Source organism: Leucoraja erinacea, chromosome 21 (assembly GCF_028641065.1).
Source record: "Leucoraja erinacea ecotype New England chromosome 21, Leri_hhj_1, whole genome shotgun sequence".
NCBI classification, from domain to species: Eukaryota; Metazoa; Chordata; class Chondrichthyes; order Rajiformes; family Rajidae; genus Leucoraja; species Leucoraja erinaceus.
In genome coordinates this window covers 37685480-37701201 of record NC_073397.1, presented here as the reverse complement: position 1 = coordinate 37701201, position 15722 = coordinate 37685480, and the positions used below count along the sequence as shown (strand labels likewise).

Below are 15722 nucleotides of genomic sequence, written 5' to 3'. Positions count from 1 at the left end.
AATCTTCTAAATTCTAGCGAGTACAAGCCGAGTCTATCCAGTCTTTCTTCATATGAAAGTCCTGACATCCCAGGAATCAGTCTGGTGAACCTTCTCTGCACTCCCTCTATGGCAATAATGTCTTTCCTCAGATTAGGAGACCAAAACTGTACACAATACTCCAGGTGTGGTCTCACCAAGACCCTGTACAACTGCAGTAGAACCTCTCTGCTCCTATACTCAAATCCTTTTGCTATGAATGCTAACATACCATTCGCCTTCTTCACTTCCTGCTGCACCTGCATGCCTACTTTCAATGACTGGTGTACCATGACACCCAGGTCTCATTGCATCTCCCCTTTTCCCAATCGGCCACCATTCAGATAATAGTCTACTTTCCTGTTTTTGCCACCAAAATGGATAACCTCACATTTATCCACATTACACTGCATCTGCCAAACATTTGCCCACTCACCCAGCCTATCCAAGTCACCCTTGCAGTCTCCTAGCATCCTCCTCACAGCTAACACTGCCCCCCAGCTTCGTGTCATCCGCAAACTTGGAGATTTTGCCTTCAATTCCCTCGTCCAAATCATTAATATATATCGTAAATAGCTGGGGTCCCAACACTGAGCCTTGCGGTACCCCACTAGTCACTGCCTGCCATTGTGAAAAGGACCCGTTTACTCCTACTCTTTGCTTCCTGTTTGCCAGCCAGTTTTCTATCCACATCAATACTGAACCCCCAATACCGTGTGCTTTAAGTTTTTATACTAATCTCTTATGTGGTACCTTGTCGACAGCCTTCTGGAAGTCCAGATATAACGCATCCACTGGTTCTCCCCTATCCACGCTACTAGTTACATCCTTGAAAAATTCTATAAGATTCGTCAGACATGATTTACCTTTCGTAAATCCATGCTGACTTTGTCCAATGATTTCACCACTTTCCAAATGTGCTGCTATCCCATCTTTAATAACTGACTCTAGCAGTTTCCCCAATACCGATGTTAGACTAACTGGTCTGTAATTCCCCGTTTTCTCTCTCCCTACCTTTTTAAAAAGTGGGGTTACGTTTGCTACCCTCCAATCCTCAGGAACTACTCCAGAATCTAAAGAGTTTTGAAAAATGATCACTAATGCATCCACTATTTCTGGGGCTACTTCCTTAAGTACTCTGGGATGCAGCCTATCTGGCCCTGGGGATTTATCGGCCTTTAATCCATTCAATTTACCTAACACCACTTCCCGGCTAACCTGGATTTCACTCATTTTCCTCCATCTCATTTGACCCCCGGTCCCCTGATATTTCTGGCAGATCATTTATGTCTTCCTTAGTGAAGACAGAACCAAAGTAGTTATTCAATTGGTCTGCCATGTCCTTGTTCCCCATGATCAATTCACCCGTTTCTGACTGCAAGCGACCTACATTTGTTTTAACTAATCTCTTTCTTTTCACATATCTATAAAAACTTTTGCAGTCAGTTTTTATGTTCCCTGCCAGTTTTCTTTCATAATCTATTTTCCCTTTCCTAATTAAGCCCTTTGTCCTCTGCTGGACTCTGAATTTCTCCCAGTCCTCTGCTAGGCTGCTTTTTCTGGCTAATTTGTACGCTTCATCTTTTGTTTTGATACTATCCCTGATTTCCCTTGTTATCCATGGATGCACTACCTTCCCTGATTTATTCTTTTGCCAAACTGGGATGAACAATTGTTGTAGTTCATCCATGCAGTTTTTAAATGCCTTCCATTGCATATCCACCGTCAACCCATTAAGAATCAATCGCCAGTCTATCTTGGCCAATTCACGTCTCATACCCTCAAAGTTACCTTTCTTTAAGTTCAGGACCCTTGTTTCTGAATTAACGATGCCACTCTCCATCCATAATAAATCATATTCTTCACCCCTCATCCTCCTGCGCTCCAGTGCCTCATGCAATAGTCCCAGCCTGCTCAACCTCTCCCTATAGCTCAGGCCCTTGGGTCCTGGCAACATCCTCGTAAATCTTTTCCAGCTTACCAACATCTTTCCTATCCTCTAAATGTTGCCTCACAAATGCCTTGTACAACTGACCTCCCAACTTCTATACTCAATACTCTGACTGATGAAGGCCAATGTGCTGGAAGACATCTTGGCCACGAGAAGTGGCCAATTTCAGGGAACTATGTACCTGCACTCCTAGATCTCTCTGCTCCACAACATTCCCCAGAGCCCGGACATTCACTGTGAAGGTCCGGGTTTTACTTTCCGAGATGCAACACTTCATACAACTCTGTATTAAACTCGATACAGTGGCTATGGGATGTCATTGTCAATGGTTCTTTGACTGGCATGGAAGGGGCATGTGTGTCAGTGTGGACAGGTTGGGCCGAAGGGCCTGTTTCTGTGCTATATTTCATCAATAACCCGTGCCTGCCTTCTCTCCATATCCCTTGACTCCACTAGCCACTAGAGCTCTATCTAACTCTCTCTTATGGATTTAAGAGGGAGTTAAATAGAGCTCTAGGGGCTAGTGGAGTCAAGGGATATGGGGAGAAGGCAGGCACGGGTTATTGATAGGGGACGATCAGCCATGATCACAATGAATGGCGGTGCTGGCTCGAAGGGCCGAATGGCCTCCTGCACCTATTTTCTATGTTTCTATGTAAATCATTTCACAGAAAATAACAATTTTTTGGACTATTGTCACTTGTACAGTGTTGGGGGTAAAGTGTGGTCTTTATTAGGTAATTAGGTAGGTTATTAGGCAGCAAATTATGTAAAATTATGTGCGGGAAAAGAAGAAACTTGTTTTTGCCCATTGGTGTTTCTCTACGAGTGCTGTGTTTGCCTCTGGGGGGGGCGAGGATGTAATTGTTCCCTTGTCAGCAGCTGTGACAATTAACTGCTCTCCACTCTCACCACAGATCAGCTTTGACGGATGCAACCATGCGTACAGCTACTGGGTGGACACTGATGATGCAGATCTACACCCAGCAGACTGGTGTCACAAGACGGGACATGTACTCCACCACCCAGTCAGTGAGTCTGGTGCCCCCCCTCCACTTCACTCCCCCTGCCCTCCCCTCCCCCCTCCCCTCCCCTACCCCCCCCCCCCCTCCCCTCCCCTCCCCTCCCCTCCCCCCCCTCCACTTCACTCCCCCCCTCCACTCCACTTCACTCCCCCTCCTCCCCCCCCTCCATCTCACTCCCCCTCCCCCGTCCCCTCCCCTCCCCTCCCAGCCCATCCCCTCCCTCAGCTCCATCCCATCCCCTCCCCTCCCCTCCCCTCCCCTCCCCTCCCCTCCCCTCCCCCTCCCCTCTCCTCCACTCCCCCCTACCCCTCCTCTCCCCTCCCCTCCCCCTCCTCTCCCCTCCCCTCCCCTCCCTTCGACTTCACTCCCTCCCTCCCCTCCACCTCCCTCCTCTCCCTCCCTCCATCCCCCCCCCCCCACCTCTCCTCCCCCCACTCTCCCTCCCCCCCTTATCTACGCTCCCCGCCCCCCCCCTCCCCTCCTCCCTCCTCACATGGATAGGTGACGTTTCACAGAGTGCTGGAGACTCAGTGGGTCAGGCAGCATCTGTGGAGAACATGGATAGGTGACGTTTCACAGAGTGCTGAGTAACTCAGCGGGTCAGGCAGCATCTGTGGAGAACATGGATAGGTGACGTTTCACAGAGTGCTGGAGTAACTCAGTGGGTCAGGCAGCATCTGTGGAGAACATGGATAGGTGACGTTTCACAGAGTGGTGGAGTAACTCAGCGGGTCAGGCAGCATCTGTGGAGAACATGGATAGGTGACGTTTCACAGTGCTGGAGTAACTCAGCGGGTCAGGCAGCATCTGTGGAGAACACGGATAGGTGACGTATTGGGTCGGGACCCTTCTCAGACTCATTTGTTTGAACACACGGTCTCCATTAAAAATCAAAAGAGCACGGAGTAAGAATAAGTTTAATATTTGTCAGTATTTTACCTCTAATCCAATCCAGACTGAGTGTGTTGGGGGGTGATATTGATCAGCAGTGGCGCTGGGGTAACAAGGGTTTAACATGCGGGTTTCTGTTGCAGAATCTACAGATTCCGTAGCCGATCCCGGGCTGAAGCGCTGCCCACCACCGGTGTGGAAGAGTATCGGTCACGGCAAAGGGTCAAAGTACACCACTCATCACCGGTAGGTGCCGGTCACTCAGTAACATCTCTGTGGGTCAGGCTTGCTCTAACCTGCCCTCAACACCCAACACAACACTGTAGCTCAGTGAATTAGTGAGTGAGTGAATGAGTGAGTGAATGAGTGAGTGAATGAGTGAGTGAGTGAGTGAATGAATGAGTGATGATGATGAATGAATTAATGAGTGAATGAGTGAGTGAGTGAATGAATGAGTGAATGAATGAATGAATGAGTGAATGAATGAATTAATGAATGAATGAGTGAGTGAGTGAATGAATGAATGCATGAATGAATGAATGAGAGAATGAATGAATGAGTGAATGATGAGTGAATGAGTGAGTGAATGAGTGAGTGAATGAATGAATGCATGGATGAATGAATGAGTGAGTGATGATGAGTGAGTGAATGAATTGAGTGAATTAATGAATGAGTGTGAGTGAGAGAATGAATGAATGAGTGAGTGAATGAGTGAGTGAGTGAATACTTTATTGTCCAAGGTATGCAAATAGTGGCCACATAAAGGGCAGCAACAAAGTTACACCATGTACAGTGTCCCTGCTGGGACCCCCATTGTTGTCCCCCTCTCTCGTGGCGGCCCCTCCCCCACAACGGCCCCTCCTCACTTCCACGTGTCCGTCCTCGTCCATCGGTCAACGCCACCATTGACCGCCGCACCAACCTCTCCACTATCGCCGCCGGGTCCGATCCGGACACCTCAACTACGGCGTAAAACTGATAATTGGGTAAATATTTAACGGAACAGGTTTTGGAAGGAACGGTAGAATGGTGCTGACTGTATTTATTTGCTGTAAGTTGGTACAAACTTGGTGGTGAAAGGTTTGTTCCAGAGCGGGTGTGTAACGTACAAATGTACAATGACACCACTTGTCTTGCTCTCTCTCTCTCACCGCAGGAAGTGCCCCACACCGGGCTGCGATGGCTCAGGCCACGTCACTGGGAAATTCATTGGCCACCACCGGTTGTCAGGCTGCCCACTGGCCGAGAAGAATCAAGCCAAGATAAAGTTGGATCTGTCGAACGCTGAGGGGTCATCTCGAAAAAGAGATTTCTTGTCATTTGGACGAAGAAAGAAATCAAGACATCGCGGGAGGTAATCGTGATAAATGCCAGTGTACACAGCCAGACAAACTGCAAGATGCAGTAATGGGGATTTAGGCATGTTTGATGGTTCCACCCCCTCAGACCCATTTAGTCATGTGATAGGAGAAGAATGAGGCCATTTGGCCCATCAAGTCTACTCTGCCATTCAGTCGTGGCTGATCTATCTCTCCCTCCTAACCCCATTCTCCTGCCTTCTCCCCATAACCCCTGACACCTGCACTAATCAAGAATCTATCTATCTCTGCCTTAACAATATCCACTGACTTGTGGCCTCTTCAGCCCTCTGTGGCAAAGAATCCCACAGATTCACCACCCTCTGACTAAAGACATTTCTCCTCATCTCCTTCCTAAAACAACATCCAAATACACTTTACAAAGAATTAATTGTTTTATGAACTGCAGGAAATGTTTCGATGATGTTATTAATTTGTTTTTGGAATCAGGCCACAAGGAACTGGAGGACCTGGAGGTCAATCATTCCCTTGCAACTTATCTGCTCTTCAAAAGATTGTGGCTGATCCAATCTTATCTCAACAAAACCTGTCCCACTTTCTTCCATTCTCTTGCACGCTGCCTGATTCAGGGACACATTTCTCTGGGTGAAAAAGTTTTTCCTCAACTCAGTCCTAAATAGCCGACCCCTTAATCTTAAACTGTGACCCCTGGTTCTGGGCTCCCCCAACATGGGGAACATTTTTCCTGCATCTAGCCTGTCCAATCCTTTCAGAATTTTATGTGTTTCTATAAGATCCCCTCTCATCGTTCTAAATTCCAGTGAATACAAGCCCAGTCGACCCATTCTGTCATCAACATCTTCCACCACATTGGAAGTGTGTTAACATGACCCTTGCGTCAGTCTGCTCAAGTCCCTCTGCTTTTCCACTGTTTGTTGGCCCTCTGTATATCGCCAACACACACATTATGTTCATCCATGCATTATGGTACATTACTGCACTTATTTATTTAAAAAGAAAAATAAACTTATTCTGCATTGGCTTATAGACAAACTCAGCAAAAGAAAACTAAACAAATATTAAAACATGTCAGAACAATAAAGTAATTGAGAGAAACAGTAGGCAGTTTATTCACCAATATTCCATCAGCTTCTTGTGCAGACAGTGTTGCGTACAAAATTAAGATGAAAAACCATCTAACTAAAAAATAGTGCACAGATTTGCTGTTTGGTGATCAACACAGCAACTTAAAGGTCTTCACTGGCGAGGACAGCTAACCTCGAGGGTCAGGGGGGAACAGAGAGCTCTCTGTCATCCTTAGCTGGGGCTCTTCATCATTGAGCCCCATATAGTTCGCTCTGCTTCAGCTGGTCAACAGGATGTTAACTATTTGTTCCTATCGCCACCCAGATTACATGCACTGCTTTTAATATATTTACACACAGGCACTGAATCAAATTGCTTTAGCCAAACACAAAATGTTGGAGGAACTCAGGAGGGTCAGGCAGCATCTGTGGAGGGAATGAAGGACAGGCGATGTTTTGGGTCAGTTCCTTTCAATTTGTCAAATTTGTAGGAAATAAAGAGGACCAGTAGATCAGTGGAGGTAAGTACAGGCGGAGAAAAATAGTAGACCATTCGACCCTTTGAGCCAGCACCACCATTCAATACGATCATGGCTGATCATCCAAAATCAGTACCCCGTTCCTGCTTTTTTCCCCCATATCCCTTGATTCTGTTAGCCCCAGAGCTAAATCTAACTCTCTCTTGAAAATATCCAGTGAATTGGTCTCCACTGCCTTCTGTGGCAGATAATTCCACAGATTCACAACTCTCTGGGTAAAGAGGATTTTCCTCATCTCAGTCCTAAATGACCTAACCTTTATTTTTAAACTGTGACCTCTGGTTCTGAACTTTCCCAACATCGTGACATTTTTCCTGCATCTAGCCTGTCCAATCCTCTAAGAATGTTATATGTTTCTATAAGATATTCTCTCATCCTTCTAAATTCCAGTGAATACAAGCCAAGACCACCCATTCTTTCATCATATGTCAGTCCTGCCATCCCGGGAATTAACCTGGTGAACCTACGCTGCACTCCCTCAATAGAAGAATGTCCTTTCTCAAATTAGGTTCACAAGGTCATACATGACAGGAGTAGAATTAGGCCATTCGGCCCATCATGTCTACTCTGCCATTCAATCATGGCTGGTCTATCTCTCCCTCTCAACCCCATTCTCCTGCCTTCTCCCCTTAACCTCTGACCCCATACTAATCAAGAATCTATCTATCTCTGCCTTAAAGATATCACTGACTTGTGGCCTCCACAGCCGTCTGTGGCAAAGAATTCCACAGATTCACCACCCTCTGACTAAAGAAATTTCTCCTCATCTCCTTCCTGAAAGATCGTCCATTAATTCTGAAGAACGTCCTTCAGTTCCCCTGTGATGTCATCTTCACCATGCAGGACCTTGTCAAAAGCCTTGTCCAAAGTCCACGTGGACAATACCAGTGTGGGAATGGGAGGGTTAGGGCGTTAAAGTGTTTAGCAACCGGGAGATCAGGTAGGCCGAGGTTGACTGAGCGGAGGTGTTCTTACTTCACACATTGGTACTTGGAGCAGCAATACCGGTTTGTAAACATATCTCTGCTCTACAGCACATGGGTAGAAGCCTGGTCACTTGGAAGTCCAATATTCAAATCAACATCAAAAGCTGATTCTGCTGGGATCTGATCGGGAGTTGTGGCGGCCTACACAGTCAGAAAGAAACTCTAGCTTGGGGAGATTTTAATCTACCTTCCTTAAACCTTCTGCTGTTTGTCTTTTGAACAGAATTGGCCGGCCTCCCAAGTACCACAAACTCCAGCAAGACGAGTTGAAAGTCAGCTTTCAAAGTGAGTTGTAACGCAAGGCCCACTGCAGGCGGTGTTATTTAATTTATTTATTATTCGACTGGGCTGCACGCTAGTGTGTGTAGGGTTTCACCACATCTATTCAGAAGGGTATACATTTCAGTCGACAAACGTCACAGCCCGTCAGTCTGTTTTCCGTCAGTTCATGCAGAGAATATTCACCTATTTAAAGTGTTGTCAAGGAGCGAGCTTACAGCTATTGTAGGAATTCTCTGCCTCAGAGGGCGGTGGAGGCAGGTTCTCTGGATACTTTCAAGAGAGAGCTAGATAGGGCTCTTAAAGATAGCGGAGTCAGGGGATATGGGGAGAAGGCAGGAACGGGGCACTGATTGGGGATGATCAGCCATGATTACATTGAATGGCGGTGCTGGCTCGAAGGGCCGAATGGCCTACTCCTGCACCTATTGTCAATTATATGAGCATGAACATACACTCACAGAGTTTGTCATTTCCAGTTTCACCATACAGTTACCTGAGCACCAAGGTGGTACATCCAGAAGTTGGTACCTTTTGTGGAAACCATGGATGAAAACTAGATGTTGTCCAGTTTCCTTAATTGAAGTGTCCCATGAATGAACGCACACAAGACCTGACAAATCATTCCCACCTTATTCCTTGAGCTCTTTTATTTTGGTTTTGAATTCCCCTCTTCCCTTTCAGAGACGAGTATACTTGTTAATTTAGTTTATACATTAATGCGATTATCAACAATTTATCATGTTACAAATGCAATATCGACACAAATAACTGGAGTAACTCAGCGGGTCAGGCAGCATGTCTGGTGAAAATGAATAGGTGACGTTTTGGGTAGGGGCCCTTCTTCAGACTTGAAACATCACCTATTTCTTTACTCCAGAGTTGCTGTCTGACCCACTGAGTTATTCCATTTTTTTGTGTCTATCTTCGGTTTAAACCAGTTCCTTCCTACATGTCTCAAATACAGTTGGGTCTTCCTCCTATCTAAAAAAAAAAGCCTTTCAACCTAAGTCCAGAAAATAAAATAAATGTTTATGAGAATTAGAAGGGACCAGACGTTTAACAGGGGCTGAATTACCCATGGCCATCTTGGTGTTCTAGATGTTATTAGACATGCCACAATGTGGGATGCTACAAGTCCTACATTGATCATCAATGGGTCAAGGTGAAGGGGAAAAGATTCAATAGGAACCTGAGGGGTGACTTTGTCACACAGAGGGTGGTCTTCTACTTCTTGTGTATGGCGTGCACAGCCTAAAGTTGGAGGACAACTTGTTTTATTTGATCTTATTTGATTGTGCACGCCAGGTTGATTGCATTCGTCGAAACAGGGTGGACCACGTGAAGGTTGCAATCTCCCCACCCCACAAAGAGTGGTGGGTGTATGGAACAAGCTGCCAGAGGAGGTAGTTGAGGCAGGGACTATCCCAACGTTTAGGAAACCGTCAGACACGGATAGGACAGGTTTGGAGGGATATGGGCCAAGCGCAGGCAGGTGGGACTAGTGTAGCTGGGACATGTTGGCCGGCGTGGGCAAGTTGGGCTGAAGGGCCTGTTTCCACACTGTATCACTCTATGACTAGTATAGCTGGGACATGTTGGCCGGCGTGGGCAAGTTGGGCTGAAGGGCCTGTTTCCACACTGTATCACTCTACGACTCTAATCGACGTTTGAAGGGCCTGTCTGTCCTGTTGCCTGCCCACATGCAGCTCGTTCACTGTCCGTGTGTTGGGAACAACACTGCAAGCTGCTTCCAGGTGTCGCTGGGATCAGTGCCAACAAGGTGGCCAAATGGACCATCGAGGAGGTAAGAAAAACGAAGGGAAAGCAGCGAGAATGTCACCGTTTAAATAAAAACTCATGCGTTCTAGGAGCAGAAGTTCACCAATCAGCCCATTGAGTTAGTTTGTTCAACCATGGCTGATCTATCTCTCCCTCTCAACCCCATTCTCCTGCCTTCTCCCCTTTACCTTTCTTCTTCTTCTTTCGTGTGGCATGCTCAGCCTAAAGTTGTTGGACAACTTGTTCTATTTGATCTTCCGTTTGTGCACGTCCATTAGTCAAAACAGGGCGGACCATGTGAAGGTTGCAATCTTCCACCCCCCCATAACCTTCGATGCTCATTCTAATCAAAAACCTGTCAATCTCTGCTATAAAAATATCCATTGACTTGGCCTCCACCGCCGTTTGTGGCAAAGAATTCCACAGATTCACCGCCCTCTGACTAAAGAAATTCCTCCTCATCTCCATTCTAAAGGTATGTCCTTTTATTCTGAAATATGTTATGTTGCCAGGGACTGACCTGATCCATTGTTCTGGACTAAAGCTGCCTGATTGTATGTTTTAGAAGGAACTGCAGATGCTGGAAAAATCGAAGGAAGATAAAAATGCTGGAGAAACATAGAAACATAGAAATTAGGTGCAGGAGTAGAGGCCATTCGGCCCTTCGAGCCTGCACCGCCATTCGATATGATCATGGCTAATCATCCAACTCAGTATCCCATCCCTGTCTTCTCTCCATACCCCCTGATCCCTTTAGACACAAGGGCCACATCTAACTCCCTCTTAAATATAGCCAATGAACTGGCCTCAACTACCTTCCGTGGCAGAGAATTCCACAGATTCACCACTCTCTGTGTGAAAAATGATTTTCTCATCTCGGTCCTAAAAGACTTCCCCCTTATCCTTAAGCTGTGACCCCTAGTTCTGGACTTCCCCAACATCGGGAATAATCTTCCTGCATCTAGCCTGTCCAACCCCTTAAGAATTTTGTAAGTTTCTATAAGATCCCCCCTCAACCTTCTAAATTCTAGCGTGTACAAGCCGAGTTTATCCAGTCTTTCTTCATATGAAAGTCCAGCGGGTGAGGCAGCATCTATGGAGACAGCATCTATAGATGCTGCATCACCCACTGAGTTTCTCCAGCATTTTTATCTGCCTGATTGTACAATTGGTGATTCCAGTTCCACACCTGGGCCTCTATAGGTTGTCTTTGTTTAAATTCATAATTCTCTGAACTGTGCCTGGAGGGGTCATGAGCCCCGAGGAAGGGTCTCGACCCGAAACGTTGTCTGTCCATTCCTTTCACAGATGCTGCCTGACCCGCTGAGTTCCTCCAGCACTTTGCTTATGCTCCATGTTCCAGCGTCTGGAGCTCCTTGTGACTCCGACACTTCTCTCCTTGGCACTGCTTGATGTTTCTTGATCAGTACAGGTGACAGAGGTTATGGGGAGAAGGCAGGAGAATGGGGTTAGGAGGGAGAGATAGATCAGCCGTGATTGAATGGCGGAGTAGACTTGATGGGCCGAATGGCCTAATTCTGCCTTTATTCCTCATGACCTGATGGTCCAGTTTTAATTAACTTTGTTCAGAGTGATTTAAAATATTTAACTGCAACTGACTATGAAATAAGAATCCAAGCGCTTGCCTCTGTTTATTCACGGATAGATATTTAAAGGCACAACTTGTGTTTTGTGTGTTGCAGGTGGGAAACTTTGTTCAGAAACTTACTGGTTGTGAACAGCAGGCAAAGCACTTCAAAGAGGAGGTAAGGCCAGCGTTAGTTCAATCCTGACCTCAGCTGCTTTCTGTGAGGAGTTTGCACGTTCTTCCTGTGACTGAGGGAGGGATCCTATTTCCCAAAGACATGTAGATTGGTGAGTTGATTGGCCACCTGTATAGCCTTTGTATGAAGGTGTGGGTTAGAGTCTGGGGTAGTTGATGAGATTGTGTGGAGGGTGAATATGGGGTCAATTACTGTGAATAGCTACACGATGGGGTCAGCATGGATCCAATGGGCCGAAGAGTCTTTTCCCGCTATCATTAAGAGCTCTCTTGGAAATATCCAGAGAATTGGCCTCCTAAGGCAGAGAGTTCCACAGATTCACAACTCTCTGTGAGAAAAAGTATTTCCTCATCTCCGTTCTAAACGGCTTACCCCTTATTCTTAAACTGTGGCCACTGGTTCTGGACTCCCCCAACATCGGGAACATGTTTCCTGCCTCTAGCGTGTCCAATCCCTCCACAGATGCTGCCTGACCTGCAGAGTTCCTCCAGCACTTTGTGTTTTGTCTTTTTAATTTTCATGTCAAAGTCAGCATGGATTTACGAAAGGTAAATCATGTCTGACGAATCTTATAGAATTTTTCGAGGATGTAACTAGTAGAGTGGATAAGGGAGAACCAGTGGATGTGTTATATCTGGACTTTCAGAAGGCTTTCGACAAGGTCCTACATAAGAGATTAGTATACAAAGTTAAAGCACACGGCATTGGGGGTTCAGTATTGATGTGGATGGAGAACTGGCTGGCAGACAGGAAGCAAAGAGTAGGAGTAAACGGGTCCTTTTCACAATGGCAGGCAGTGACTAGTGGGGTACCGCAAGGCTCAGTGCTGGGACCCCAGCTATTTACCATATATATTAATGATCTGGATGAGGGAATTGAAGGCAATATCTCAAAGTTTGTGGATGACACTAAGCTGGGGGGGCAGTGTTAGCTGTGAGGAGGATGCTAGGAGACTGCAAGGTGACTTGGATAGGCTGGGTGTGTGGGCAAATGTTTGGCAGATGCAGTTTAATGTGGATAAATGTGAGGTTATCCACTTTGGTGGCAAAAACAGGAAAGTAGATTATTATATAAATGGTGGCCTGATTAGGAAAAGGGGAGATGCAACGAGACCTGGGTGTCATGGTACACCAGTCATTGAAAGTAGGCATGCAGGTGCAGCAGGCAGTGAAGAAAGCGAATGGTATGTTAGCATTCATAGCAAAAGGATTTGAGTATAGGAGCAGGGAGGTTCTACTGCAGTTGTACAGGGTCTTGGTGAAACCACACCTGGAGTATTGCATACAGTTTTTGGTCTCCTAATGTGAGGAAAGACATTATTGCCATAGAGGGAGTACAGAGAAGGTTCACCATACTGATTCCTGGGATGTCAGGACTTTCATATGAAGAAAGACTGGATAGACTCGGCTTGTACTCGCTGGAATTTAGAAGATTGAGGGGGGATCTTATAGAAACTTACAAAATTCTTAAGGGGTTGGACAGGCTAGATGCAGGAAGGTTGTTCTCGATGTTGGGGAAGTCCAGAACAAGGGGTCACAGTTTAAGGATAAGGGGGAAATTATTTAGGACCGAGATGAGAAAAAACATTTTTTACACAGAGAGTGGTGAATCTCTGGAATTCTCTGCCACAGAAGATAGTTGAGGCCACTATATTTAAGAGGGAGTTAGATGTGGCCCTTGTGGCTAAAGGGATCAGGGGGTATGGAGAGAAGGCAGGTATAGGATACTGAGTTGGATGATCAGCCATGATCATATTGAATGGCGGTGCAGGCTCAAAGGGCCGAATGGCCTCTACTCCTGCATCTATTGTCTATGTATCTATGCCCTGGCCTGTGTTAAAATGCTGCCCTTTCTCTTTACAGTCGATCGATGGCGAAGCTTTTCTTCTGTTAACGCAAGTAGATATAGTGAAGATTATGTGTATTAAACTTGGCCCAGCTTTGAAGATTTATAACTCTATCCTTATGTTCAAAAACGCAGACGACAGCAGTGTGAACTCAAGTTCTACATAATCCTATAAGTAAAACTGCTAGGGAAACGCAGAAAACTCTGTGTTATTATCATTGTTGTTTTTGCATGGCAAGAAAGTTGGATGAAAGTTGGCACGCGTTGTATTAGTAATCTTCACGATGAACGGGAAGTTACAGATTCTGTTACCGATTAGATTATATTCCCATTCCTGGAATCCACTGCGAGTATTTGTGAGTTTTACTGTGATATTTTAAATGTAATTCAATGACACGATTATTAATCACTTTTATAAAAGTTATCAAAAGTATTATTGTACAGTAAATAACATTCAAATAGTATATGGTGCAGTACTATTTTGAATTATTTAATAAATTATTGAGAAATGTAGTCGCAGGTGAAAACTCGGAAGAGAATGTGATGTATTTTGTACATGTTTAAAAGTTATACAATCTGACATAAAACTCAGATTGCAAGTTTTCTAACTGTTTGTGAGTTTACACTTGGATCGAGTGGAACTATCTTGCCACACTGACGAGAGTGGAGTTTCACTCTCAAACCTGCCCATGTTGTGTGTATTTCAGTATTATTGGGCAGTTACTTGCTGTCCTAACATCCACACTGAGTTTCAGAAAGCGGTGATGGCAGGGCTGTTTTAGTCAGAGTGTTGTGCCACACTGGGGAAAACATTCCAGGGAAGCTTCAGTCGAGGGCAAAGAAACTTCCAGATTGTTCTGAGAATTTAAATATGATTGTCAAAAATCAGTCGACATGAATGTTCCCTCTCCTGCTGTTTTTGCATGAGTTTACCGAATTAAAGTAGGGGTGACAGAAATGTCCTATCATGGTGCCAAGAAGTTTCCGCTCATACTGCCGGCAGCTGTTTGTGTATTTTCTATGTATGAGCTGATGTGAATCACACACACGTCGTGCCCCTGTGTTTCTACCCGAGTTCTGTGCACACATCATGTCTGGTTTGAGCTTTGCAGTGACATCACGGATCTGTATTGACTGTTGCTTCATCTCTTCTGTAAAGGTCCCTAAATAGGATAAAGCATTATGAATAAATTACTTTGTTTAAATAATGTTGTTCTATGTTTACTTTCTGAAGCCTCCCTTCTCATTTTGGAATATTTCTCATAACATTGTGTGGCACGGTGGTGCAGCGGTAAATCCGGATTTGATCCTGACCTCAGGTGCTGTCTGTGTGGAGTTTGCACGTTCTCCCTCCGGTGTGGGTTTCCTCCGGGTGCTCCGGTTTCCTCCCACATCCCAAAGTCGTGCGGGTTTGTAGGTTAATTGCCCCTCTGTAAATTGCCCCTGGCGTGTAGACAGAGCAAGCAAAAGTGACTTAACATAGAACTACCTGTACTGTGAACGGATAATCCATGGTTGATGATATTGGACTCAATATCGTTCAATCAAACTGCTTTTATAACATAAATGAAGAAACATTATCCCACATAGGAAATCATGGGTCACAAAATCAGATCAGTGGTGCAATAAAATCACGTAAGAATTGTTTTCATTGTAAATGAGCCCATTGTAGATATGTTCAGAATTGTGCAACATCTGAGGTAAAGGTACTAAACATAGTGAGAATTTGCAAGGAACATTTACAATGTGAACTGGAGCTTACATAAATGAATGTGGATCAATAGAAAGACTTTTATTGAAGTGACTCACATAGGCATAGGCAGGGAATGGATGGATATGGAGCAAACTATGATCTATTCAACATTTTTACCTTGATCTCCATTCCCCTTTTCACACCTTACATTTCCTTATCTATGTATCTCCCTCTCCCCTGACATCAGTCTGAAAAAGGGTCTCGACCCGAAACATCACCCATTCCTTCTCTCCAGAGATGCTGCCTGTCCCGCTGAGTCACTCCAGCATTTTGTGTCTACCTTTTGAGGGATATGGGTTATGTGCAGGTAGATAGGAGATGGCATCATGTTCGGCACAGTCATTGTGGGCCGAAGGGCCTGTTCTTGTGCTGTATTAGAACGTTCTAATATATATATATATATATAAATGCACATAATTAACTTTTAAAAAATTCCTTTGCAGTTATCCCGGTAAATGTTCTCAT

General features: G+C 45.2%; 1 protein-coding gene across 1 annotated transcript in view; it reads left to right on the top strand.

Moving 5' to 3' along the window:
* The window catches only part of l3mbtl1 (L3MBTL histone methyl-lysine binding protein 1), a 44666-nt gene extending 29960 nt beyond the window's left edge, over window positions 1–14706 (top strand). The window contains 7 exon segments of the mRNA XM_055652693.1: window positions 2887–3001; window positions 4029–4131; window positions 5042–5239; window positions 8038–8099; window positions 9803–9900; window positions 11579–11641; window positions 13522–14706. Coding sequence (XP_055508668.1) covers window positions 2887–3001; window positions 4029–4131; window positions 5042–5239; window positions 8038–8099; window positions 9803–9900; window positions 11579–11641; window positions 13522–13671 — 789 coding nt within the window. The 3' untranslated portion in view covers window positions 13672–14706.
* Window positions 14707–15722: the final 1016 nt, after the last annotated feature.